General features: G+C 38.6%; 1 protein-coding gene across 3 annotated transcripts in view; it reads right to left on the bottom strand.

Moving 5' to 3' along the window:
• The window catches only part of TRIP11 (thyroid hormone receptor interactor 11), a 67,319-nt gene that overhangs the window by 19,899 nt on the left and 21,774 nt on the right, over window positions 1-25,646 (bottom strand). For 2 of the 3 annotated variants that reach the window (XM_019809649.2, XM_034641972.1), the window contains exons 8-16: window positions 23,562-23,602; window positions 22,927-23,013; window positions 19,778-19,990; window positions 15,930-18,950; window positions 14,846-14,986; window positions 13,435-13,628; window positions 7,992-8,155; window positions 6,773-6,876; window positions 1,765-1,864 (exon numbers count right to left, since the gene is read on the bottom strand). In XM_019809649.2, coding sequence (XP_019665208.1) covers window positions 1,765-1,864; window positions 6,773-6,876; window positions 7,992-8,155; window positions 13,435-13,628; window positions 14,846-14,986; window positions 15,930-18,950; window positions 19,778-19,990; window positions 22,927-23,013; window positions 23,562-23,602 — 4,065 coding nt within the window. Of the gene's footprint in view, window positions 1-1,764; window positions 1,865-6,772; window positions 6,877-7,991; window positions 8,156-13,434; window positions 13,629-14,845; window positions 14,987-15,929; window positions 18,951-19,777; window positions 19,991-22,926; window positions 23,014-23,561; window positions 23,603-25,646 lie in introns of those variants that run through there. The other variant, XR_004620067.1, reaches the window with a different exon arrangement.

Here is a 25,646-nt window from a genome sequence, read left to right on the forward strand (position 1 = left end):
ATTTACCAACTATTTAAATCACAGAATTTTTTATCTTAGCATCATCTACTGGAAATGACTCAGGCAGATACCTAAGAAGGGACGTGGCCTTAAACATTATACAGCAGCATGCCACAGAGCACTGGGCTGTCACAGACCAATGAGCTGGCTCAGAATACTGCCTTTTCACTTCCATTAGCGCAGTGCTACCCCTTAAGCTGTCAATTCTCTGACTAATTCCTTGGGTAACCAGTGTATCTACTCTGCGTTGGCCATATATCTGCAGATAATGCTATAGCTGCTCCGGCATTTTCCCAACAAATACTGCCTCCCCATAAGAGCAACTGTATCAACATTTAGGGCATAATACAAAGGATGCTGCCCTATTTTTAAAGGAGATGGAGACACACAGAACAAAATACAAGTCAGACTATAAATAACCATTTTCCTGACAGGACAAAATAAAGTAACATGGAAACATCATGAGCTTTGGTGAAGGGTAAGAAGGTCAGAGTTCAAATCTCAGTTTCTTTGACTTATAAAATGAAACTCATATCACCTACTCCAGAATTGCTTGTGAAGAATAAATAAGAGAAGATGAAATATAATGCAGTATATGTTACATAAAACACCCATGATACTCAATATGTAATTGTTTCCTTGCTGCCCATTTCTGGCCCCCTACGCGATTTAGGGTTCCAAGGCTGGCCAAGTCTTACCAAGTAAGGGCAGTTAATTTGCTCCGAATCAAGTAATCTTGAGGACACCTACCTCACATGATGTAGCTTACTGTTTTTTGTAGTCCTGAAAGTCTCTCATCTGCCATCTTCTGTTAGACTGAGGACAACTTCCCCTGGCTTGTCCATTGGTACCCATGCTTCTTCCGTGGTTCCTGCTTGTTTGCCTCCTTAGTGTCTAAGTCACCATCTTTGTCATCTGACAGCATCTCCGCTGTGCCATCTCCTCCTAATTTTGCCTATTTCTATTTTTTTTAATTTTGCCTATTTCTAATTTCTATTTTACGTTAAGTGGTACTTCTTAATTCTTTAACTACGTGCCTTGGCGCTTACTGTGCCCAACCCAGATACCCAAAGGTAGTACATTTCTAGGTTCCACAATCACCTTAAATCATTACCTACTGAAAACAGCTCTAGAATAGCTCAACTTCAGGGACACTTAAATCAGAGATTAGACAGAGACATGCAATCTTAGTCAGCTGTTCAACAAAACATTATGAACCACCTGGTTACTTGAGGCCCAACTGATAGCGCTAAGCATAGAACTCACCTTAGGGAATTGGCAAGGCTTATATCTTAAAAGCATCACACAATTGCATACTGAGTGCCTATATGTAAAGCACCATCTATAATCATAAAACAAGCTAGTTATAGCCAGACATTCATTCCACAAGAAGTTACTTTTTTTCTTGAGAATATTGTCCTGATACATCCCGTGGATGAACACAGAATGATCAGAGAGAAGTCCTAACCATAAAAAGTCAGGTCAGTAATATCACTTCCCATTGATGGTCAACAAGGTGACAACCAACACAACTGGATTACCTCCACAGGCAGGAAAATTAACTGGACAGCCAGGGCCAACTTTCAACTCTGGTTTCACTAGGACCATATTAAAATTGAAGCAAGCTGGTCACAGGAGAAGGAAATGGAAGTCACACCCAGTGGAAGTTGGTCTCACTCAATTGCGTGGCAGCATGGAAGAAGACTACATCTGATTCAACACTAGTGTTGTAGGGAAAAACATGGAAAAGAAAGAAACACCTACTTTGTTTTTTAAGTTCTTCAATTTGTTCTTCCTTTAAATCTAACTGTTCTGTAAGTCTTGATGCTGAATCCAATGCAGCATTTGCTTCATCGAAACGCTCCTGAGGAAGAAAAGTTCATTAAAAAGCAGCATGCAAAACTATTTTACAAACTACATAGCTGGAAGACAGAGTCAATCGACCCTCTTCTATTCAGCTGATGATGCTGTGCTTCTGTGACCCTGGGCAAGTTCACACAGTAAGTATCAAAGACAGAGCCCAGGCTTCGCAGCACAAAACTGTCTCTCTCAGAACTAAATAAAAAAGAGGATTCTACTAAAAGACAACATGGTGACAAAAGTTTCAAAAAGTGACAATAATAGGGGCGCCTGGGTGGCACAGCGGTTAAGCATCTGCCTTCGGCTCAGGGCGTGATCCTGGCGTTCTGGATCGAGCCCCACATCAGGCTCCTCCGCTATGAGCCTGCTTCTTCCTCTCCCACTCCCCCTGCTTGTGTTCCCTCTCTCGCTGGCTGTCTCTATCTCTGTCGAATAAATAAATAAAATCTTTAAAAAAAAAAGTGACAATAATAAGAGCATAAACGCTACACAAAGCAGATACAAAAAGTCAAGAAATACAAATGTTCTTTTTAATTTTTGCAAGTTGATGTACAAAATGATATTTCATCACTACCTTATAACTTTAATGTTTATTTCCCTAACTACAAGTGAATTTGAGCATTTTTCCATGTTTACAGGACAACTAGAGCTGCTTTTCTGTGAAAACTTCTTTGCATACCTTGTTTTTCTACTGAACTTTCTCTTGTCTGTTTCTGAGCACACCTTGTAGAGCAGACATGAACCCTTTGTCACCAGTGCAACAAGTATTATTTGCCAGATCTGCCATGTGTCCATTGCCTAAACGATACCTTTTGTCATGCAAAAGCTGTTAAATTGTATACAAACATGTCCTCCTCTGCTCTCACAACTTCTTGAGTTTAGCCTTGGTTAGGCTCCTCCTTGCTCCTAGATTCCACACGTACTCTTCCAGATTTCCTGGCAAGGTTTTTTGTTTTGTTTTGAACATTTACATCTTTCAAATAGTGTTTCTCAATGGGTGTGATTTTGGCATTCCTGGCCCCCCCCCACTAGATCCAGTCACTGATACAAGCAAAAATAGCCCCAGATTTCCAACACCACTCCCAGGTGAGAATCTTGAGCTTTAATAAATACAAATGGAATTTATTTTTGCATATGGTATAAGATAGGGATCCAATTTTATTTTCTTCCATATAGACAGCCAGCTGTGGCAACATCATTTATTAGATAATCTATCCTTTTTCCATTACACTGAAATTAGTTTAGGGTTTGGTTTTAGATTCTCAAATATAACCTAGGCTCTATTTCTGGATTCTCCTTCTGTTCAACTAATCTAGTCGATATGCTGTTGATTAATGGCTCTATTTTGATATTTAGTAGCAACCTGTTCCTCATTGTTGTTCTTTCACACAATTTTCTTGTCTATTTTAGAGTATTCACCCATGTAAATTTTAGGTCAAATTTTACCAACTTGAATCAAAGTGACAGAGTTGTTGTTGTTGTTTTTTTAAAGATTTTATTTATTCATTCGACAGAGATAGAGACAGCCAGAGAGAGAGGGAACACAAGCAGGGGGAGTGGGAGGAAGAAGCAGGCTCATAGCAGAGGAGCCTGACGTGGGGCCTCGATCCCATAACGCCGGGATCACACCCTGAGCCGAAGGCAGACGCTTAACCGCTGTGCCACCCAGGCGCCCCAAAGTGACAGTGTTTTTGATGTGTCATCTTAGATAGGCTACAACCCCCAGTCACTCAATCAACCATAATCTAGATGTAGCTGTGAAGGTACTTTGCAAATGTAATCAAAACCCCTCATCAGCTGAATCTAAGGAAGCCATGAATAATGCGGGTAGGCCTGACCAAGCTAGTTAAAAGTCCTTGAGAGCAAGGATGAGCCTTCCCCAAAAAGAGAAAAAATTCCTGCTGGACTGCAACTTCAGCCCCTCTCACAGAGCTGTATATCCTGCTTGTGATTTTCTTTCTTGACCATCTGTGGAGAACAGCTTTGGCCCAGGCCTGTGATGGGATCTTGCCATTTTGACTATCAACTCCCACAACCACATTGCCAATTCCTTATAATAAATCTCATAGATGTATATCTGTATATGTCATATATATCAATTATGTGTGTGTGTGTGTGTGTGTGTGTATACACACAACACTCCCTCCCTACTGGTTCTGCTTCTCAGGCTGAACCCTAACTGATACACAGAGGGACTGAAACAAATTTTAAATAAAAAATTTGATATTCAAAATCTACAAAACTAAATTTAGTATAAAGGAAATTTAAATAAATCTTCAAATAATTTTTTTAACCTCACAGCATTTCTATTTAAGAGATTATTAAATCTCAGGGGCACCTGAGTGGCTCAGTTGGTTAAGCGTCTGCCTTTGGCTCTGGTCATGATCCCAGGGTCCTGAGATCGAGTCCCATATAGGGCTCTATGCTCAGCGGGGAGCCTGCTTCTCCCTCTTGCTCTGCCTACTGTGCTCTTTCTCTCTCAGCCAAATCAATAAATAAAATCTTAAAAAAAGAAATTATTAAGTCTCAAAACTACACTAAGACTTTTTCTAAAATTAACATTAAGACTTCATTATTCTTTCCACCATTTGTTTGGGTTTTATTTCACCAACTTCAGCTTTTATTGTCACTAATTCCCTCTTAGTTTTTTTTTCTGGTTTGTTTTTTAAGTATATATTATATTTTAAATTAAAAATAAAGTTAGTTTAAAAAGAAGATCTGGACTTCTAACAGTATGACAGACAACATACTCTGGACCCACTGGAAATAACTAAAAGTGCTGGATAAAATATCTTTTCAAACATATTAATGAGCTGACCAGAAAGTAAGCATAAATGGTCAATAAATATGTTAAACGATGCTTGATCTGTTAGCAGTCAGACAAATGCAAATTAAACCATAAGAAGACAGCCCTTCTCACTACACTGGCAAAAACTTTAAAAATTCTAATAATGCCAAGTATTGCCAAGGATGCAGACCAAGAACTCTTATGCACCACTGGTAGGAATACATTAGCACTACTGCTATAAAACAACTTGCCATCATTGAATGAAGTTGAAATTGCCCATATATATCTCAGGACTCAGCAATTCCGGTCAAGATACATGCCTGGAAGAAACTCTCATACATGTGCACCAGGAGATGTAAACAAGGAAGTTCAGAACCACATTGTTTATATAGCAGATAATGACAAGGTCTTTTAACAGTAAAATGGGTAAATAAATTATACATTCATGCAATAAATAGGGTGGAAATAATAAGTTATGCACAGTAACACAGCTAAAACTCATGAACATACTAAGTGAAAAAAGCAAGTTTCAGGAGGATTATTGAATTTACATCTACATAAGAGTTCACAATTATGCAAAACTATACAATGTATTGTTTAGAGATGCAAATATATGTGATAAAACCATAAAGAAAAACAAGGAGTGATAAATTTAACATTCTGGATTCCTGGTTTTCTATGAAGTGATAAGAAGGGGATGAGAGGGCGCCTAGATGGCTTGAAGGGTTAAGTGTCGGCTTTCGGCTCAGGTCACAATCTCCAGGTCCTGGAATGGAGCCCTACATCGGGCTCCCTGCTCAGTGGGAAGTCTGCTTCTCCCTCTGCCCCTCCCCCTTACTCATGATCTCTCTCTCTCCCTCTCTCTCAGATAAATAAAATCTTTAAAAAAAAAAAAAAAAAAAAAAAGAAGGGGATGAGATACAGCACATCAGGACTTCCAAAGATGACATTCTTCTTGTTACACTGGGTGGGGCAAACATGAGGATACCTGCTATACTGCTTATCTTTTATTTTAAATGTATTATCTAAATACTGTTTTACAGCCACTAATAAAAATTTCAAAACTTTAAAGGAAATATGTCTTCTTTTATTAGGAATATTAACAGGGTTGAACAGCATAGTCACCACTAACAACAGGTAAACAAATTTTATTACTTTCCATCTAGTATCGACAAAATCTACTTATAACTTAGAGAAGTTCATCCTAAATTCTAAGAGCAAGTCACTTTCATGTCATATCTCTTCATGGGGATTCATTTTATTTATATTTTATATATAATTTTTCTACATAAGACATATGACAACAAAGAAAGATATTTTTTTTTTAAAGATTTTATTTATTTATTTGACAGAGATAGAGACAGCCAGTGAGAGAGGGAGCACAAGCAGGGGGAGTGGGAGGAAGAAGCAGGCTCATAGCAGAGGAGCCTGATGTGGGGCTCGATCCCATAACGCCGGGATCACGCCCTGAGCCGAAGGCAGACGCTTAACCGCTGTGCCACCCAGGCGCCCATNTGTGCCACCCAGGCGCCCCAAAGAAAGATATTTTAAAGGATTATGCTGCAAAAGATCTAAAGGATAATATACATTTTTTTTTTTAAAGATTTTATTTATTTACTTGACAGAGATAGAGACAGCCAGCGAGAGAGGGAACACAAGCAGGGGGAGTGGGAGAGGAAGAAGCAGGCTCATAGCAGAGGAGCCTGATGTGGGGGCTCGATCCCATAACGCCGGGATCACGCCCTGAGCCGAAGGCAGACGCTTAACCGCTGTGCCACCCAGGCGCCCATAATATACATTATTTTAATCCATGTGAGAGTGTCAAATATATCTTGTTGAAAAGAAAAAATTAGTTACAAGTGTAAATTAATTTTTTAAGTGGCCCCTAAAATACCCTGCTGTGCTAAAGAATTAAAATTGTCTCATATTTGTTGTGTTTAAACTATAAGCCACAGGGGGAAAGTCCTGAATATCCTGTTCACCATTACATCCCAGAATAGGGTAATAAGTAACCAAACAGTATTTACTAAAATTAATTGTTTAGGAAATTATTCCAAGATAAAGATTCTAAAAGTAATTGTTCATAAATAATAATATTTACAAGAGAAAATTACTTCGACCAACCTGTAATGACATCAGTTTTCCTTCCAGATTTTCTGCCTTTTTCTTCCATTCAGCAACAAGCTGTTTGTGCTTTTCTAGTTCAGCAGAATACATAGCTTTTTCCTCTAAAGGGAAAACAAAGTTACATTAGTATTCTGCAATTTTGTGATAAAATCAGAATTTCAAACCACTTGAAATTTTAAAAATTCAACAGAAACAGTTCAAATCTCTCAGCAAGAAAATTATATGCACCTTAGATCATGTGAGCTAGAATTAAAGAGATTAGTTTCCTCTTCCTAAATCCTTTTCCACCTTGTTCATCATGCAAACTCTTCCCTCCCTTCAGAACTCCACTAAAGTACTTCCTCTTCAGCAAAGCCTTCCCTACGGCCATACCTGTCCATTGGACACCAATGGACACCTGTCCGTTCTAGTAAGTATTATGTACAACGATCCTTGAGAATTTTTATTTTAAAATTCAAGATTTCAACCATGAGTAAACCTGAAGGTCAGCATCTGTACAAATTCAAAGTTTTGCTTAGGTACAAAATTGAAACCCTGCTACTTCATGACCCTCATATCCTGTAATCACCTGTCCCTTCCTTGCAGTCAATTCACTGCCAATCATTACTGAATGTACGAATAAACAAACAGATGGGTAAAATGAATGATCTAAAGGAGGTAAATGTGAGGATGGGAGGCAGATGTGAAAAAGCATACTTGGTTATCAGAGTAATACTGCTCTCTGGTCATCGTTACTGTGGCTCCAGGAAAATATTTTCTACCTGGACTAGAAAATGTAGTTACCTCAAGGTATATGAACAGCTAAGAACAAGTCAATCAATATTTCAAAGTAGAGTAATTACTGATGATTAACTCTCTGAAGTAGATTCAACCTCTAACCTAAATCTCAAAACCTAAGTATTGCTTCTACATGTTCCCCTCTTTATCACATGATCATCCTTCCAATGTTATCCTTATCCTTCCCCAATTCTCACCTTCATTGGTCATATGATACTAAAACATATCTTTAATAATTCCTATATATCACATTCTCTAGTCTTAACTATAAAAGGAGTGTACATTAACTTGTTGATGGCTACTTATCTTTTCTTCCTACAAGTGCGTAATCTTTCGAAGATTTCCCCCTGCCTATTTCAAAATAGCACCGAAATAAGCCAGAATTCCCAATAACTACACCAATTTTTCTTCACTAATCCAAGCTGACCATACAACTCACCTTGCTGGAAGTGCTCTAGCACCATCTGGAGGTTGGAGAGTGACAGAGCATACTGCTTTACTTGTTCCCGAGAGACAGAAAGCTGCAGTGCGGTTTCATCCCTTTGTTTGGAGACCACATTCAACTGCTCCTGCAGCGACTCTACCTGCAAATTGGCCTGATGGCTTCCAACAAAAAGAATAAAAGTCAGGGGGGCGCCTGGGTGGCACAGCGGTTAAGCGTCTGCCTTCGACTCAGGGCGTGATCCCGGCGTTATGGGATCGAGCCCCACATCAGGCTCTTCCGCTATGAGCCTGCTTCTTCCTCTCCCACTCCCCCTGCTTGTGTTCCCTCTCTCACTGGCTGTCTCTATCTCTGTCGAATAAATAAATAAAATCTTTAAAAAAAAAAAAAAAAAAAAGAATAAAAGTCAGGGTGCCTGGGTGGCTCAGTCGGTTAAGCATCCGACTTCTGATTTCGGCTCAAGGTCATAATTTCAGGGTTGTGAGATCGAGCCCCACGTCAGGCTCTGTGCTAACCGTGGAGCCTGCTTAAGATGCTCTCACTCTGCCCCTCCCCACCCAAAAAGAAAAAGAATAAAAGTCAAACTGTTTCTATTACTTTAACAAGATGAAACCTCTCCCCTACGGTTTCTGGGTGTGTGTGTGGAAATATATACATAACACTCACAGTGTTGTACAACCATCACCACAGTCCATCTCCAGAACTTCATCCTCCCAAGGGGGAGCTCCACATCCATTAAGCAATAACTCCCCCTCCCCCAGCAACCACCATTCTACCTTCTGTGTCTATGAATTTGACCTTCCTTACATTTCACTGCATTAAATTCAAGTTACATTTCAAAGAAACTTGAGTTCCTCTGATCTTTGTTCTCCCTGTTTTGTTAATTCATTCTTCTTGAGAAAGTGACTTTGAACAAATGGCAGTCATTTTAAAGATTAAAAGCTGAACTAAACAAGAAATGTTAGTATAATAAAAATTTACATCCTGCAACATTCATGTTTCCAGGCTAAAATGCTAAGATTTAATTTATCATAAAAATGTAAATTGCAAGGACCTTGGAAATCATTTTGTCCAGCTTCCAACCCAATAAGCAATGGGTTATTCCAAAACCTCCTTGGATTTTGACACTTGTAACTATGGTGAACTCACAACTTTCCAAAGGCTAGCCCACTGACAAAATGCTCTAATTACTAATTATCTTTCATGATCATTTTTCTTTCCCTTTACATTAAATACAATAACCCCTACATCTGCCCCAAATAATAAATCAGAGATCCCTTAGAGATTCATTTACCCAGGATTATATCATTGATGCACTTCCTTAATGTACAATGCTTACAAACAAAATATTGAAATAGCTTTTTCTGGGTTTTTAATATGCAGTTAATAAAGTCTTATCCAAGAGCAGTCCATTAAAGCCCACTAAGCACAGCAAACTTTGAGGAAACTTTACCCAATAGCACCATCTTGTGGGAAGAGAAGTAAATTGATAATCAGGAGACAACTCTGCCCTCAAATGTTTGTGGATTTTATGCAACCTTGCTGGTTAGTATGTCACTGAACATGGGTGACTGCAAGGATGAAATGAGCTATGATGTCACTCAAAAAGTTAATAAACACAAGGTATTACTACAGTTAATTAAGGGCTCAAGACACTATAATCTGGTTTGTAGATCTGAGTCACTCATTCAAAAATATTACTGAACATTTGGGACGCCCGGGTGGCGTACTCGGTTAAGCGTCTGCCTTCGGCTCAGGTCATGATCCCAGGATCCTGGGGTCAAGTCCCACATTGGGCTCCCTGCTCAGCGGGGAACCTGCTTCTTCTTCTGCCTGCCTCTCCCCCTGCTTGTGCTCTCTCTCTCTCCTGACAAATAAATAAAATCCTTTTTTTAAAAAGTTCAAAAATAGGGGCGGCCTGGGTGGCACAGCGGTTAAGCGTCTGCCTGGCTCAGGGCGTGATCCCGGCGTTATGGGATCGAGCCCCACATCAGGCTCTTCCTCTACGAGCCTGCTTCTTCCTCTCCCACTCCCCCTGCTTGTGTTCCCTCTCTCGCTGGCTGTCTCTATCTCTGTTGAATAAAGAAATTAAAAAATCTTTAAAAAAAAAAAAAGTTCAAAAATATTACTGAACATCTATTTTTTTTTTTTTAAGATTTTTTTTTAATTTCTTTATTCGACAGAGATAGAGCCAGCGAGAGAGGGAACACAAGCAGGGGGAGTGGGAGAGGAAGAAGCAGGCTCATAGAGGAAGAGCCTGATGTGGGGCTCGATCCCATAACGCCGGGATCACGCCCTGAGCCGAAGGCAGACGCTTAACCACTGTGCCACCCAGGCGCCCCTTACTGAACATCTATTAACTATGTGTAAGAATATACGCTGTGGGAAGGGTACAAAATAAATGGCATTGGGGTGCCTGGGTGGCTCATTCAGTTAAGTGTCTGCCTTCGGCTGAGGTCATGATGGTGTCGGGCTCCCTGCTCCATGGGGAGCCTACTTCTTTTTCCTCTGTCTGCCACTCCCCCTGCTTGTGCTCACTCTGTCAAATAATGAATAAAATCTTTAAATGTATGAATGAATGAATAAATAAATGGCATCAAGCCCACTCCCAGTGACCTTATATTTCACTGGATGGGAAAAGATACAAGATGCATCAACAATTCCTTCTATACCCTAAACTAAAATATAAGTGCGCTATCAAAGACTCAAACAAAGCATTATACAGGTTCAAAAGAAAAACATCACACCAGGGTTTGGTTTTGAATTTGAGCAGTGGGATGCTAACTAAAGCATTCTTTACAAAGGAAATGCTATTTGAAGAAGGTGGGACTAACAAAAAAACTGTTAGGAATCAGGCCCACTCAAGGCAGAAGGATATGAAACGAAAAGGTAGAAGATGGGGTGCCTCGGTGGTTCAAGTCGGTTAAGCATCCACCTCTTGATTTTGGCTCAGGTCATGATCTCAGGGTCATGAGATCAAGTCCCACATTGGGCTCTGTGGGGAGATCGCTGTAGATTTTCTCTCTCCCTCTGCCACCCACCCCCGCCCCGCTGCTCACACGTACACCCCCGCGTGCTCTCTCTAATAAATAAATAAATCTTAAAAAAGAAAAGAAAAAGCAGAATAAATAGGAAAATGCAGCTCTAGCTAAAGGACTGAGTAAGACAGTCTGGCTGGATGTAGGTGAGAGTGCGAAATAAGGCTAATGAGGGTGCAAAGAGCCCAGAAACTATTTTGACTAGAGAAAATAAGAAACCAAAAATTCAAAGGAAAGATTATCTAATTTTATAGCCTGAGAACGTTGTGGCATTTCTGCCAATGTGAAACGCATACACAAATGACCATTCATTTTAAACAAGTCTTCTTTCTGAGACTGAAGGTACAATAATATGCCCTGCAAAGCAGGGGGAGTTCACCTCAGAAATAGGGTCTCCACCAGCCTATAATCTCTTTGCAGACTGAGGTAATGTCTACTATGTCCTTACAGCTCCCTCAGCACCATACACAGTGAAAAACAGAAAAATGTACATACCACTAATGGAAATATACATGGACATGATTTTTCTGGAAGATAATTTGGAAGTACATCTCAAAAGTTTTAAAAATGCCCTTTGTCAGAGCTGCCATTTCTGAAAATTAAAGCTAAGGAAATAATTTGTCATCAACACAAAAATACCTATCTTGGGATATCATGACAGCATTTTTAGTAATTTTGAAAAGTTGAAACACTTCTAATGTCCAATTATACATGACTGGATTAAAGAAGTTATGGAAAATCCACATAATGGTATACTATGTAGCCACAAAATGATAATGCAGAAACATGGTTTAACATGTGCTGATGCTCATTAAGTACGGAAGCAGACTACAAAACAGTATCAACAGTATGACCTTAATTTTGCTTTTAAAAAATACATATAATACAGGGCGCTTGGGTGGCTCAGTTGGTTGAGCAACCAACTCTTGATCTCAGTTCAGGTCTTGATCTCAGGGTCATGAGTTCAAGCCCTGCCTTGGGGCCCACTTAAAAACACATATAGGGGCGCCTGGGTGGCACAGTGGTTAAGCGTCTGCCTTCGGCTCAGGGTGTGATCCCAGCGTTATGGGATCGAGCCCCACATCAGGCTCCTCCGCTATGAGCCTGCTTCTCCCTCTCCCACTCCCCTGCTTGTGTTCCCTCTCTCGCTGGCTGTCTCTATCTCTGTCGAATAAATTAAAAAAAAAAAAACCACACATATAATACATACATACATATATAAGGAACATGCAAAGGCACAAAAAAGGATTATCTCTGGGTGGGACTGTTCTTTTTGACTTATGTAATTTTCCTGAAGTGCAAAATAAGTTTTTATAATAAAAAGGGAAAAAAATAAGAAAATACATTATTTTTAAAAGATTTTTTAAATTTTTTTTTGAGAGAGAGAGAGAGAGAGCACAAGCAGAGGGAGTGGGGGAGGGAGAGGGAGAAGCAGGCTCCCTGCTGAGCAGGGGGCCTGATGTGGAGCTCGATCCCAGGACCCTGGCACTCCAAGAAAATACATTTTATTGAGAGAAATAAAATTTTAAAATATATAAGCAGGGAATCAAGCATGCCTCTGGAATGAAGCCTCCATAAAACTTCACAAAGAGGGTTTGAAAAGCTTCCGGGCTGGTGAGCACTGGGAGATGTGGGGAGAGCTACTTGCTGGGAGGGAGCTGGAAGCTCTGCACCCCTACCCCATGCCTTGCCCTACAGATCTCCTCCATCTGGCTGTTCCTGAGTTAAAGCCTTTTATAATAAACCAGTATTCCAGTAAAGATAAAATAAAATAAAAATATGTAAGTAGGGACCTAGTAACTGAAGTTCCGACAAACCAAGAATTAATTCATACTGACTTGTATCTTCACCTTGCTACTTCCTTTACTCTCTCCCTTTTAATATCCAAACTTTATTCAACCTCAGATCATCTGATCAAGAATAAAATCACAGAAGTCTCATCAGTTCTTTGGGAGCGTGACAAAGCTAATTAAAATCCATCAGGAAAATAAAAAAGAAAATCAGTCAGAATTTAAGTCTAAACTCTTAAAACAATGAGAGGCAATCATCTAGGGTGATAGTTAAGATTCAGAGAGAGCTAGTACACTTATGATAATAAATAGACAAATTAATTAATTTAAAAAATTATTTTTTAAAAAAGGAAAAAAGAAAAAAAAATTCAGAGAGAGCTGTTTGAATGCCAGATCTGGTCAAGAGTTACAGACCTGAATGTGAAACCCACACATATTCTCTGAGTCTTGGGCAGCTTACTAAACCTCTTTACCCTCAGTATCTTCATCTGTCATATGGCGACAATGGATCATAAGAGTAAAATGAGGTAAGCCAGGAAAAATGCATACTGATGATTCTGACACTCAAGAAGTGTTTAGCTAACGTGAGTGCTAAAAACAGGGAAAAGTTACCTTGCATTTTCCATTGCATTAGAAGATGAAACTAGCTTTTCCTCCAATACTGTGACTTTCTTTCTCAGTTTGGCCTCTCTATCTTCTGCAGCCAAAGCTTCGCGGGTGTAAGAATCCTCTGATTCTAAAAGATGGTTACGCAATCTCTCTAGCTCCTGGTTTAAGCGTAATTCTTTGTCGCGTAAATGTTGAACCTAGGCAGAGGACACCTCTTTATTTTTCTTCTATAAAATGTTCCCCTTTCCCCTCTACAAGCCACTTTGTTATCAAATCTTTTGCCCACTACTGAAGTATATTAATTATATACTAATTTCTCATACTGCAAGATGCATTTGTATTAGGAAAAAAGTCTCCGAAAATCAACCTATTCATCTGGAAGTTTTATTTTGTAAGAGCTCATTCCCTGTGGCTATGATGGAAAATAGAATTGTACCACGTACAAGGCTCTTTATGACAGACCGCTTTTTCAGTAAAAATCTCATGTTTTCATACGTTATGGGTGAGAATTTCTTTTTAACTGAAGTATTATTTGACAAACAATGTTTTACTAGTTTCAAGTATACAACACAGTGATTCAACAACTCTTTATGTTATGTTCTGCCCACCACGGTAAGTGTACTTACCATCTGTCATCATACATTATTACAGTATTACTGACTATATTCCCTATGATGTATTTTTCATCCCTGTGACTTATTTATAACTAGAAATTTGTACCTCTTAATCCCCTTGACCTATTTTGCTCATCCTCCCTAAACCCCTCCCCTCCAGCAACCACCAGTTCATTCCTCATGTTTATGATTCTGTCTCTGTTTCACTGTTTTTTTTTTAGATTCCACATAAGTGAAATCATATGGTATTTTCCCTTCTCTGTCTGACTTACTTCACTTAGCATAATACACCCTCCAGGTCCATCCATGTTGTTGCAAATAGCAAGATCTCATTCCTTTTTATGGCTGAGTCATATTCCAATTATACACCACTTCTTTATCCATTCATCTATCAATGGACACTTAGGTTGCTTCCCTATTTTAGGTATTATAAATAATGCTGCAGTAAATATAAGGGTGCATACACCTTTCTGAATTAGTGTTTTCATTTTTGGGTGGTAAATACTCAGTAATGGACTACTGGATTATATGTTTAATTTTTTGAGGAACCTACATAATGTTTTCCACAGTGGTTGCATCAATGGGAAATTTTTTTTATACCCAAGATATACCATGGTTTTCACTTTTGAAAACTGAAATAATTTATACTCTGGGAGGTCAAAATCCTACAATAGCATACTGGAGGAAGACTGAGGGAAAAAATCACCTAAGAGAGAAATTAATTTTAATAAATCATTTTAGTTTTCTCAACAATTATTAAACTTATTGCTTGAATCAATTTCTTTAAAGTAAAAGCATACCTCATTCTGTAAAGCACTGTTTTCCATTTGTTTCTGTTTCAGGGCCAACATGACCTGATCTCTCTCCTGTTGAAACTTAACTGTCTTCTCCTGCATTGACTTAACTGCATTTAAAAGCTGATTTAACTCCCCAGTCTTGCCCTTTTGGAAAGAAATAACATTAGCTTTAAGAAAAATACATTTAAAAAGACACATTTTCTTCATTAAATAATAAATTTTGAGGTACAGTTAACCAAATCAAGGTCATCAAAACAGAGTCTGAGAAACTGCCGAAGCCTAAGGAGACATGACAACTAAATATAATGTGTTCTCCTGGATGGCCTCCTGACAGAAAGAAGACATGTGGTAATTTTGATGGTAAAAAAAAAAAAAAGGAAATTCAAATAAAGTAGGAACTTAAGTTAATGGTAATATATCAATATTGGTGAATTAGTTGTTACAAATGTATCATAGTAATCTAAGATGTTACCAAACAAGGGAAACGGGGTATGAGGCATATGAGAACTCTACTAAATCTTTGCAACTTTTCAAATAAACTATTCGGGAAGAAAAAGTTTATTAGAAATGTTCTTAAAAGAATTCTTTCTCTGTAATAAAATAAAATCTTTTAAAAAATGTTTTTAAAAGAATTCAAAAGATACAATCTCTTCAAATCTACCCTGTACAACAAAGTGTTCACAGATCCCAAAGTCAGTCAAAAGAGTATGAGAGAGAGTTATTGTGTGCATTCATTCATCAGGCATGCACAACTGTTCCACAGAAAGTATAAGTCGCTGGAAAAGAAGACAGGGAAGTCATTTCAACACTTCTGTTTTCTAAAGAAAAACAATAATTGCTACTAAAGTCTTCTTTTCTATTTAAGTTAATCTGTGGCTAAAAATGTCTGGAAAGATCTAGTAATTTAGGGGAGAAATCTCCAGGTACCTCCGAGGAAAATTTATTTAGAATGAAATCCTAAGACTCTGAAGAGTATTTCTGAATGAACAACTTCACATTTCCCTTTGAACACAATTATATATCACCAACCCACTGGAAAATCTCCTCCACCCCAATCTTCCTGTATAAAATTCCATCCCCAACATACCTGCTCTTTTTCTTTCAGTAGCTGCTCAAACGCGAGAGCCTTTTCCTTCATTGAATGGCACTCAAACTCTTTTTCTCGAAGCATCATGGAAAACTTCGTATTAGTCTCCTGTAATGCTTGATATTCCGTTTCCTTTTCCCTGGTTGTTTCTACTATTTTTTCATTTTCTTCTTTAAGTTTACAAATGTCCATTTCTAAAATCAATATCCGCTCCTTCAGGTTGGTTACTGCCTGTCTCAGAAGTTCGTTTTCATTCACTTTGTTGGTGAAATTTTCATTTAAAGAAAGTAACTGGTCACTTTTGGCTTTGATTAAGAGGTCTTTCTCCTTAAGTGACTTTTGTAAGACATCTTGTTTCTCCTTTAGCTGCTTAATTTCTGAATCTGTCTGTTCGTGTTCTTTTCTTTCTAGCTCTGAGGTGGCAGCAATCGAATCAGACAATCTGTGGTTATTTTCCTGGAGCGTTTTAATTGTTGCATCTTTTTCCTGCAGTGACTTTCTTAGCTCTTCCAGCTCCTGTTTAGAAGACTCCCTCGCTGTATCGGGCTTAGCTGTTCCACGAGACTCTGCTGACTGGGAAGGAGGCGATGATCCAGACGAGAGCTGAGGCGAAATGATATCAAGTTTTCCTAAGAGAAGATCTTTGGTACTGCACAGCTGCCCTATGCTGTGCTGAACTTGTGCTAGCTCCTGCCCAAAATTTTTGAGTTTGGTTTCATTCTGCTCGTAACTTTGGATCAAGCCAGTATAGTCCACTTGTAATTTAGAATTATTATCGCTGTCGACCAAAACTTGTGCCTGAAGCTGGTGGAGTTCTTCCTGAAGCTGGGCGGACTCGTGCTGCATATTCTGGACCGTGGTCATCACCTGCTGCTTCCACTCTTCCATCTTCTTTACTTGTTGTTTCAATTTGTCGCGTTCCTGTAGAAGCTCCTCGAACTGATTGCTGTTGACACTTCCAACCTCATTCCCCGTGCTGGACGTTTGTAAAACCGTCAATAAGGTCTGGCATTTCTGACTTAACGCATCTATCTCAATGTCTTTTTCTCGAATGATGCGTGATAAATTCTGAACAGTTTCTCTAAACATGTCTTGGCCACCACCTTCAGATCTGGTGGACAATTTTTTATTTTCATCTTGCAGCTTCACGAGAGCTGCCTCTTTGGCAGCAACGATATCCATCATTTTGTGGTATTCCGTTTTCAGGTGGCTATTTTCCCTGGTCTTCTCATTCAAAACAGCTAATACTTGTTCTCTCTCCATAGCGTAGGCCTGCAGCTGCTGCTGAAGGTAGACAACATCCTGGGTGTAGGAAGCTGAAGAAATTCTAGCGTGAAGAGCTTGTATCTCCAAGTCTTTCTGCTGGATGATCTGAGTGAGTTTGCCAACCTCATCTTTGGACAGCTGATCAATCTGCTTCGTTAAAGATATATTCTTTTCATTTAGAAGTTTAATCTCTAATTCTCGTTCTTTTATTCCTTTTACTAATCTCTCAGTTTCGGCTTTAGATAAATCATGTTTCTCACTGCCATTTTCTATGTTAAGGCTCCGTACTTTCGTTTCTTGAAAGATCTCAGAATTCTCCGTCTGAACGCCCTGTCTTTCTTCATGCAACTGGGTTTTGATTTGTTCAACTGTTTTCTGTAAATTCTTAATCTCCTCATCTTTCTCTAAGAAGAGTCGGGTGTGTGTGACATTCATTTGCTCATGCTGGCACTTAAACTCATCCATTTCCTTCTTCTGCTCCTCCAAAGACTGAAGCAGCTGCATTTTACTCTGGTTTTGATCTTCAATAATCTTTTGATGATGTTTTATTTCCTCCTCGAGATTCCCCTTTATAATATTCAGTTGCAACACCTCAGATTCTAGCTCTGTAACACTATCAAGGGATTTAGGCTCCACCACAGGCGCAGTTCGACTTTGCTGTTCCCGGAGCCGTTCCAGTTCTTCTTTTAGATGATTGTTTTCTTCTTTCATGGACCCAAGACTTCTGTCTTTCTCCTCCATGCTTTGTTTTAAAATTTCGTTTTTTCTTAAGGCCTCAGTATATTTATTTAATTCCTCCTGAAGCTCTGAACTTCTTTCTTTAAGTTTTTCGATAAAAATTTCCTTCTCGCTTATAAGTTGTGTCAAGTGCTTCTGTTCTTCTAAACTAGAGGACAAAATTTCCTTGGTTTCTTTACGACGAGTATCCACCTGTTCAATGTTCTTTTTGAGTTCTGCTATTTCAAAGTCTTTCTCTTGACTGAGTTTCGTTAAACGCTGCTGTTCCAGTCGTAAAGCAGAGGTACTCAAGTCATGTGCCTTCGATAGTTCTTTAATCGTCTGCTCATACTTACCGGCTTCTTCTAATAGCCTCAGTTCTGCCTGACTCAATTCTGCTTCTAACTCTCCTTTTTCCGTTTTTAGAGCCTCCACAATAGCATTTCTTTCCAGAGAAATCTGATTCCTACCAGCAATGGATTCTTCCAACTGATGTCTTACATCCTCACATGCTAAAACCAATTTTTCATTTTCCATTTTGAGATCAAAAGCAACTTTGTTTAAATTGTCATTGAGCTGTTCTATTTCTGAAAGATTTTGCTTTAAGTTTCTGACTTCGGCTTCCCTTTCTTTAAGTAAGTCATCCTTAAAATCACTGCCAGAGTCTCGATTTAGAGACTGAGTTAATTCATCCCTGACTCTAGAAAGCTCTTCCTCATTTTTTTTAATATGTTCCTTAAGTCCAAAGTTCTCCTTCTGCATGTTTAAATTACTTTTTTGTGATTTATTTAGCTGATCTACTAAATCTTCTACTTTCTCCTCAAGCTTCTGCTTGGCTAAATGCAAATCATTCAGGACGAGTTCACTTTGAACTAACTTTTCTTTCTGCACATCTAGCTCTTTAGTCATGTTCATTTTATCATCCTCAAGTTGATGGACTCTCCTGTTTTCATCATTTAGATCTTCTCTCAGTTTACTAATGATGCTGTCTCCCTCATTTTGTTGTTTTGATAGCTGATCTTTCATCAGAATCATGTGCTAAAAGAAAAATAATTTGCATGGTAACTTTAAGACATTCTCTCATTTTAGTACCTAACGAAAATTTTGTAAAATGTGATAAATAATAGAAGAATAATCCTCAGATACTTCTAATCCTTCTTAAAACAACACTTTTTTAAAAATCCCAACATTTAGGAGTGCCTGGATGGCGCAGTCGGTTATCATCCAACTCTTGGTTTCGGCTCAAGTCATGATCTCAGAGTCACGGGATTGAGCCCCACATCCGGCTCCGTGCTTGGTGCAGAGTCAGCCTGAGACTCTTCCTCCCTCTGCCCCTTGCCCTGGTCTGCGTGCACACTACCTCTCTCTCTAAAATAAATAAATAAATCTTAAAAAAAAAAAAAAGTCCCAATACTTAATCCCAACAAAATTACTAACATCTTAAAGCAAATCTACTTCATTATTTCAGAGATTAGAACTTAAAACCAGAGAAGGTAAACGACATATATTGTTCGTTTTCTACTCTTCAACACTGGAGCAGGAGTCATACAGCCTATGAGCCAAATCAGGCCTGCCACCAATTTTTGTAGATCAAGTCTTAATGGAACACAGCCACACTCATTGTTTACATATCTCAAGAACAGAGGTGAGTACAACTGAGACCACTGTAAGGCCTGTAGAGCCAAAAATATTTACTATCTAACCCTTTACAGAAAAAATTTGCCAACCTTTATGATTAGGTTATTAATGAAGCAAAATATTGATTAAATCACACATTTAAACCACACCCATCACTTTCACTTGTTACTCCAGTGTTCAGTGTAGTGAGAAGAACATGTGCCACTCGGGTTTTCACATCGTGTTACCTTTGTAGCTTCTTGGTTCTGTCTGTCCAGTTCCTCTAACTCAGCTACCAGTATTTCCTTCTCAGTGAGACTCTGACTGAGTTCCTGTTCCTTTGCCTCTAAAGTCAATCTTAAGTCATGTAACGTTGAATTCAAATCCATGTCTCTCGCAGCTGTACTTTTAATTGCTTCATATTCACCGTTCAATTTTAAAAGTGATAGCTGAAGCTCTTCCTTAAATAATAAAAAGGGGAAAAAAACAACATATATTGTCAATTGGAAGAAGACACTAAAAGATTAAAAATATATTCTCAGATGCCTGTGGCGGAAACTTTCATAGCAATACATAAAATTCAGCAAATCACAGCCTTCACTCATGTGCGATTTTATGTGTAGCTTCAAGAAAAACATTTCTGTAACACCAGACAAGATGGAGTGACTGTCAAAGTTCATCCAGCTCCCGCTTCTTTATACAAAAACTTTCCCATCTGGGAGCCTTCCTGATCCCACTCCCACTGCTGCTTCCCTTCTGTCTGCTCCTTTGCTCGCCCCCAAAACTCCTCAAAATGTCCCGAGTCTCCCGGCTCTGTGTATTTCCATTCCCTAACGTCCAGTCACCAACAGCCATAAACTAAATAAACACCTATAAAAATCAACATTCATTCGTTCTCTAATTAGAAAATAAAAGGCTCCCTTTCCCTCATTAAAGGAATTTCCCTTATCAGTGGCTCCTGTCAGCGCATGAAACTTTTCTTTGACCCAAGAAAGTAGATTCCGTCCTTCGCCATCCACCCTGAGCAGAGACTAGGTTCCCCTCTCTCAACTCTTAACAGTCCTAAAGATCTATCTATCTATCTATCTACGATTTTTAAACTATATTTTATATTCTGTTCTACTGGTATTTAATGCTTTCCCTCCAAACTCCAGAAGTGGGACAGTTCTCTATGCTCTGACACTGTTTCAATCTCTGATTGTGATATCTGTGATATAACAAGAGTTTAAAGCCTTCTTTCGCTGATAGAAAAAATCAAAGTCTTACGGAATCTACTTTAAAGCAAATAAGAATCTTAAATTTCTACAAATAAAGAGACTATACATACCTTACAAAGAACAGTGAAAACTAGAACATCTGCCTCACGATTCTCATTTTAATTCCAATTCAAAAGTTTATTCTGAACTACAGTTGATGGAAACAGCATTCTCTTATGCCTTTCTAAAGTTATATGTGTAAGGGGAGGTGGGTGGGTGGATGGGGTAACAGGGTGATGGGCATTAAGGAGGGCACATGATGTGATAGGCATTCGGTGTTATATGCAACTGATGAATTACTAAACTCTACATCTGAAACTAATGACATACTATATGTTGGCTATTTGAATTTAAATACAAAAAAAAATAGAGGCGCCTGGGTGGCTCAGTTGGTTAAGCATCTGCCTTTGGCTCAGGTCATGATCCCAGGGTCCTGCTCAGCGGAAGCCTGCTTCTCCCTCACCTCTCCATTCATGCTCTCTCTCTCGCTATCTCTGTCTCTCTCTCTCCAATAAATAAATAAATAAAAATCTTTAAAAAAATAAAATAAAGTAAATTAAAAAAATAAAGTTGTATGTTCAATCAGGAGAACCACAAATTTTTTTTTCAGGTAGATGTTAAGAACATACACAGCCTTGCAGGAACGTCTCACATTCTTAAGCAGTGAGCAGACTCATATCACAGAAAATTGAAGGGAAAGTTATCAAGTTTCACTTAACATCAAAAGAAAGGAGCAACAGCTATCAGGAGTGGCTGCAGAATGCATGGGAAGGTTACAGATCTTATCAAGTATGTGCAGAGATCTGCAAACTATGAAGTATACCTAGGCCAGTTAGAGAAAGGAGTAACTGAAAGAGCAGAATGCAAAGGGAGCAGAAGAGAGCTGAGAAAATATATATAATATAGAAATTAAAAGAGCAGGAGACACTGGCTTTTAATAGACAGAAAGGGTGGGGGCAAGGATCCCACAACGCATACGACAGTGCACAAAACTTAAGAATTTTCCACGCTGATAGCATCCCTTTGAGAAACACTGCATATATGCTAATGTGGAAGAATGCTGAAAATATGTTAAGGTATATATGAATAGTATAGTATGCTAACAGTTGTATTTTTTTAAAGCTCTTTATATAATCATACATACATAAGTGTAGTCTGGAAGGATGGACATACAAGAAACTGGTAGGAGAGACTGCCTTTATGGGTGCCTGGGTGGCATCTGCCTTCAGCTCAGGTCACTATCTCAGGGTCCTGGGATGGAGGCCTACATCACACTCCCTGCTCAGCAGGGATTCTGCTTGTCTCTCTCCTTCTGCCCCTCCCCCTACTTCTGTTTTCTCTTTCTCTCTCTCTCTTCTTTCAAATAAAAAAAAAAAAAAAAAAAGACTGTCTTTGGAAAAGAGGCCAACCAAAAGAGGTGCAAAGGTATTCCATTTGTACCATCTAAAGGTTTCCATATGCAACACTGAATTTGTACACCAGTGAATATGTATTAATTTTTAAAAACTAAGACTTTCAAATGAGTTAAGACACTGGCCTATAACTTAATTAATAAAAGCTTACAACTATCTTGTATTTAAGTACCTGTCTTAGCCAAGGAATTATCCCTAAGTAGTACAGACATAAAAATACCTCTCCCCATACCCAACACTGCATTACAGAACCTTATTCCAACCCTGCTACTAATATACACAAAGACACTATCTCTACCACTGAGAATGCATCCCTCTTCACCCCTCACCACGAAGAAGTTCCTGTCCACAACACCAGATGTGTTCCGGCATATATAAGCAGTTAACAGTTTCTGTAGGACGCCACTGCAGCCACTCCAGACTCTAGAACCACCTGTGCATGTTGCTGCTGTCAGGACTTCATTGGAAACCCAAACAGAGTCTTCACCTATCTTTTCTGCCCGTATCTGTATGCCTACTGGCTTATCTGTAAATGTGAATTCTGGCCAGCCTCTCATACTCTGAACTTTGCCCAAATACTTCATCCTGGTCTGACAAGCATCAATGACAACAGTTTTATCCTCAGGACTCTCAAGACCTAAACATTCCATTTTGTTATAAACTGGCCCTTAGCTGTGACCTATCATACACACAACATTTTAATTCTGCCCCCATTTTTACCATACCCACCTTTTCTTGACTCAATAAGGACTTCTGTTTTTCTAAAGTTTCAACATGCATTTTAAGTTTCAAATTGTCTTCAGCAAGATTGTTATCCTACAAAATGTTAAAACAGTGTGTTTTCAGATAAATTTCAAGTTTACAAAAAAGTAGGCAAGCTGTACTATTGTGCATTTGTACTCAGCATTTCTCTAGTGATACATAAAAATTATAGGCATGCAACACTGGACCATCAAGAGCCATTCATTCATTTTATAAGGAATTTTTTAGATTGTATTTCAAGAAATATATAAATACATTTATAAAACAGCCTGTAATAATTAGTAATAGAAGCAACTCTCTGAATTCCTTAAGGGAAATCAAAATGCATTCCTCACTGTGGTAGAAAATCTGCTTTAATGTCTGTCAAATTAATCTTGAAAGTGATATACTTGCATTTTTAAATTACGTAACTTTTAAAATTATGTCAATTTATGATTCAAAAAGTTTGTCATTAATCAGCAAACATAAAATTACTAAGATGCAAGTTCCTAGGATAAGTTCATGTGAGCTTGTAAAAAACACAAAACAAGCAACTACAATAATCAAAATACCTTATCTTGAAAAAACAAAGCCAAATGCTTTTTCTCTTAAAATTATTTTACCTGGTTTAAATTATTCAGTCTCATAATTTCATTTTCAGCATCTGGAAAAACAACAATGAATCTGATATTAAAATTCTTCAATTTAATAATTACCTCCTACATTAAACTCAGGAATAAAACCCAATTAAAATAAAGTGTATTTATAGGCACAATCAGCAAGCCCAAATGGTTTGTAGCAAAATGCACTTTGTTGTTTTGTATTTCTATTTGACTGTATCAAAGAAATCATAATATAAATGCCAGTTAGACACTCCATTAAAATGTAGTCCTATGGAACAGAAGAAAGAATTATAATTGTATTCTGGATGAGTCGTAAGTTATTGTCTTGATAAAAACATTAATAACAAAGTTTCAAAATGAGTTGATTAGTTTGTGTAGCAGGAAACAGTATAAAAGAACTGAGACTGGGGGAAATGGTTAAAAACAAAAATGTGTATTTATACCACAATGATACAATAATCTCTCAGTTCTCTAAAGTGACTTAGACATGACAACAGTTAAAAAGACCATTTGAGCTGGTATTGCAGATAGATCCATATACAGAAGTGGTTCTAGAAGAACACAAAGACAGAATACCATTAGTTCAGCTGAATTCACTCATTGAACTTTCATTCAGATAATACTAAGCATGTGCTATGAGATCAGTTAGCTGCTAGACAACAAGACGAAAACATTTAGTTCCTGCTTGCTCTCAAGGAGCTTTCAATTCAGAGGGAAAGGAAACACATGGCTACGGTATGCTATGATACAGGGAGCACGAGGTGCTACTAGAGCAAAAAGGGCAAAACCTACTCCAGACTGGGGGGTGGGGGCTAAGGAGGGCCAGGAAAGCAGTAGCATAGGTACCTCCCAGTAGATATAATACCTGCAATGAATCGTAATATGCTTAAGAGTTAGCAGACAGAAACAGACACACTCCACACAAACAGAGCAGCAAATGCAAAGACGACAGAGCTAACAGACAAAATCACTGTCTTAAGGAGCTACATAGAAGTTCAGTATGGCCAACGCTTAGCAAGTTAGAGAGAACGGGAAGAGGTGAAACTGAAGAGGGAAACAGGGACTGGATTGTAAAAGATATTATATGTCCAACAGGAAGTTTAGACTTTATCCTGAAGTTCACAGGGAGCCACAAAGTACCACAATCAGTATAGTTAAACCTGTTTTGTGTTTCTGAAAAACCTTTCTAGCTATAGACAGAAAAAAAAATTGACTGAAGGAATCATGGAGACCAGAGAATAATAACAGCTAACACTTTTATAATGCTTATATGGGATAGCCCCTGTTCTAAAGAGAACTCTGCAGCTAGTAACTCGTAGAATCCCCATTACTACTACTACAACTATGACGAAGATACAAGTATGATCCTAACCATATGGATGGAAAAACCAAAGCATGGAGATGTTAATTAACTTGCCCAAGGTCAGCTAATTAGTGATGGAGTTGGATTCCAACTCAGTCATGTTCTTAACCACTCCACTACTTTGCTCCATAAAGAAACAGCTATAGGCGGGGTGCCTCCATCGCTCAGTGGGTTAAGCGTCTGCCTTAAGTTCAGGTCATGATCCCAGGGCCTGGGATGGGAGTCCTGCATCGGGCTCCTTGCTCAGCGGGGAGCCTGGTTCTCCCTCTGCCTACCACTCCCCCGCTTGTGTTCTCTCTCTCTGACAAATAAATAAATAAAATCTTTAAAAAAGAAGAAAGAAAAGAGAAGAAAACAACTATAGTTAACCAGGCAAAAGAAATTATAACTGGCTGAAGTTATTCAGTGGCAATGCAAATGGGAAAAAGAGGAAGGACTAGGGCAGTAGGTTTGTTTTTAAAGCAAATAAACCCATGAGTCATCCAATATGTTGAATAAATGGAAAAATTTATTTTGAAAGGGGCAGAGCTACGTGGAAGTCAAATGAAAAAGAAGTCTAGAACCCTAGTGAACGGCCTTCTCTTTGCCTTCATAGCAACTCCCAGGACTGAGGCCCTTCTAAGAAACCCTAGTGAGCTCCTCTGGGGTACAATCCTGAAATACTACTGAACCAGAGAAACTAAGGAAATAGAACCTAAAGGACATGCTAGGTGATGCTTCAA

This window comes from Ailuropoda melanoleuca, chromosome 14 (genome assembly GCF_002007445.2).
Source record: "Ailuropoda melanoleuca isolate Jingjing chromosome 14, ASM200744v2, whole genome shotgun sequence".
In the NCBI taxonomy this organism is placed as follows: domain Eukaryota; kingdom Metazoa; phylum Chordata; class Mammalia; order Carnivora; family Ursidae; genus Ailuropoda; species Ailuropoda melanoleuca.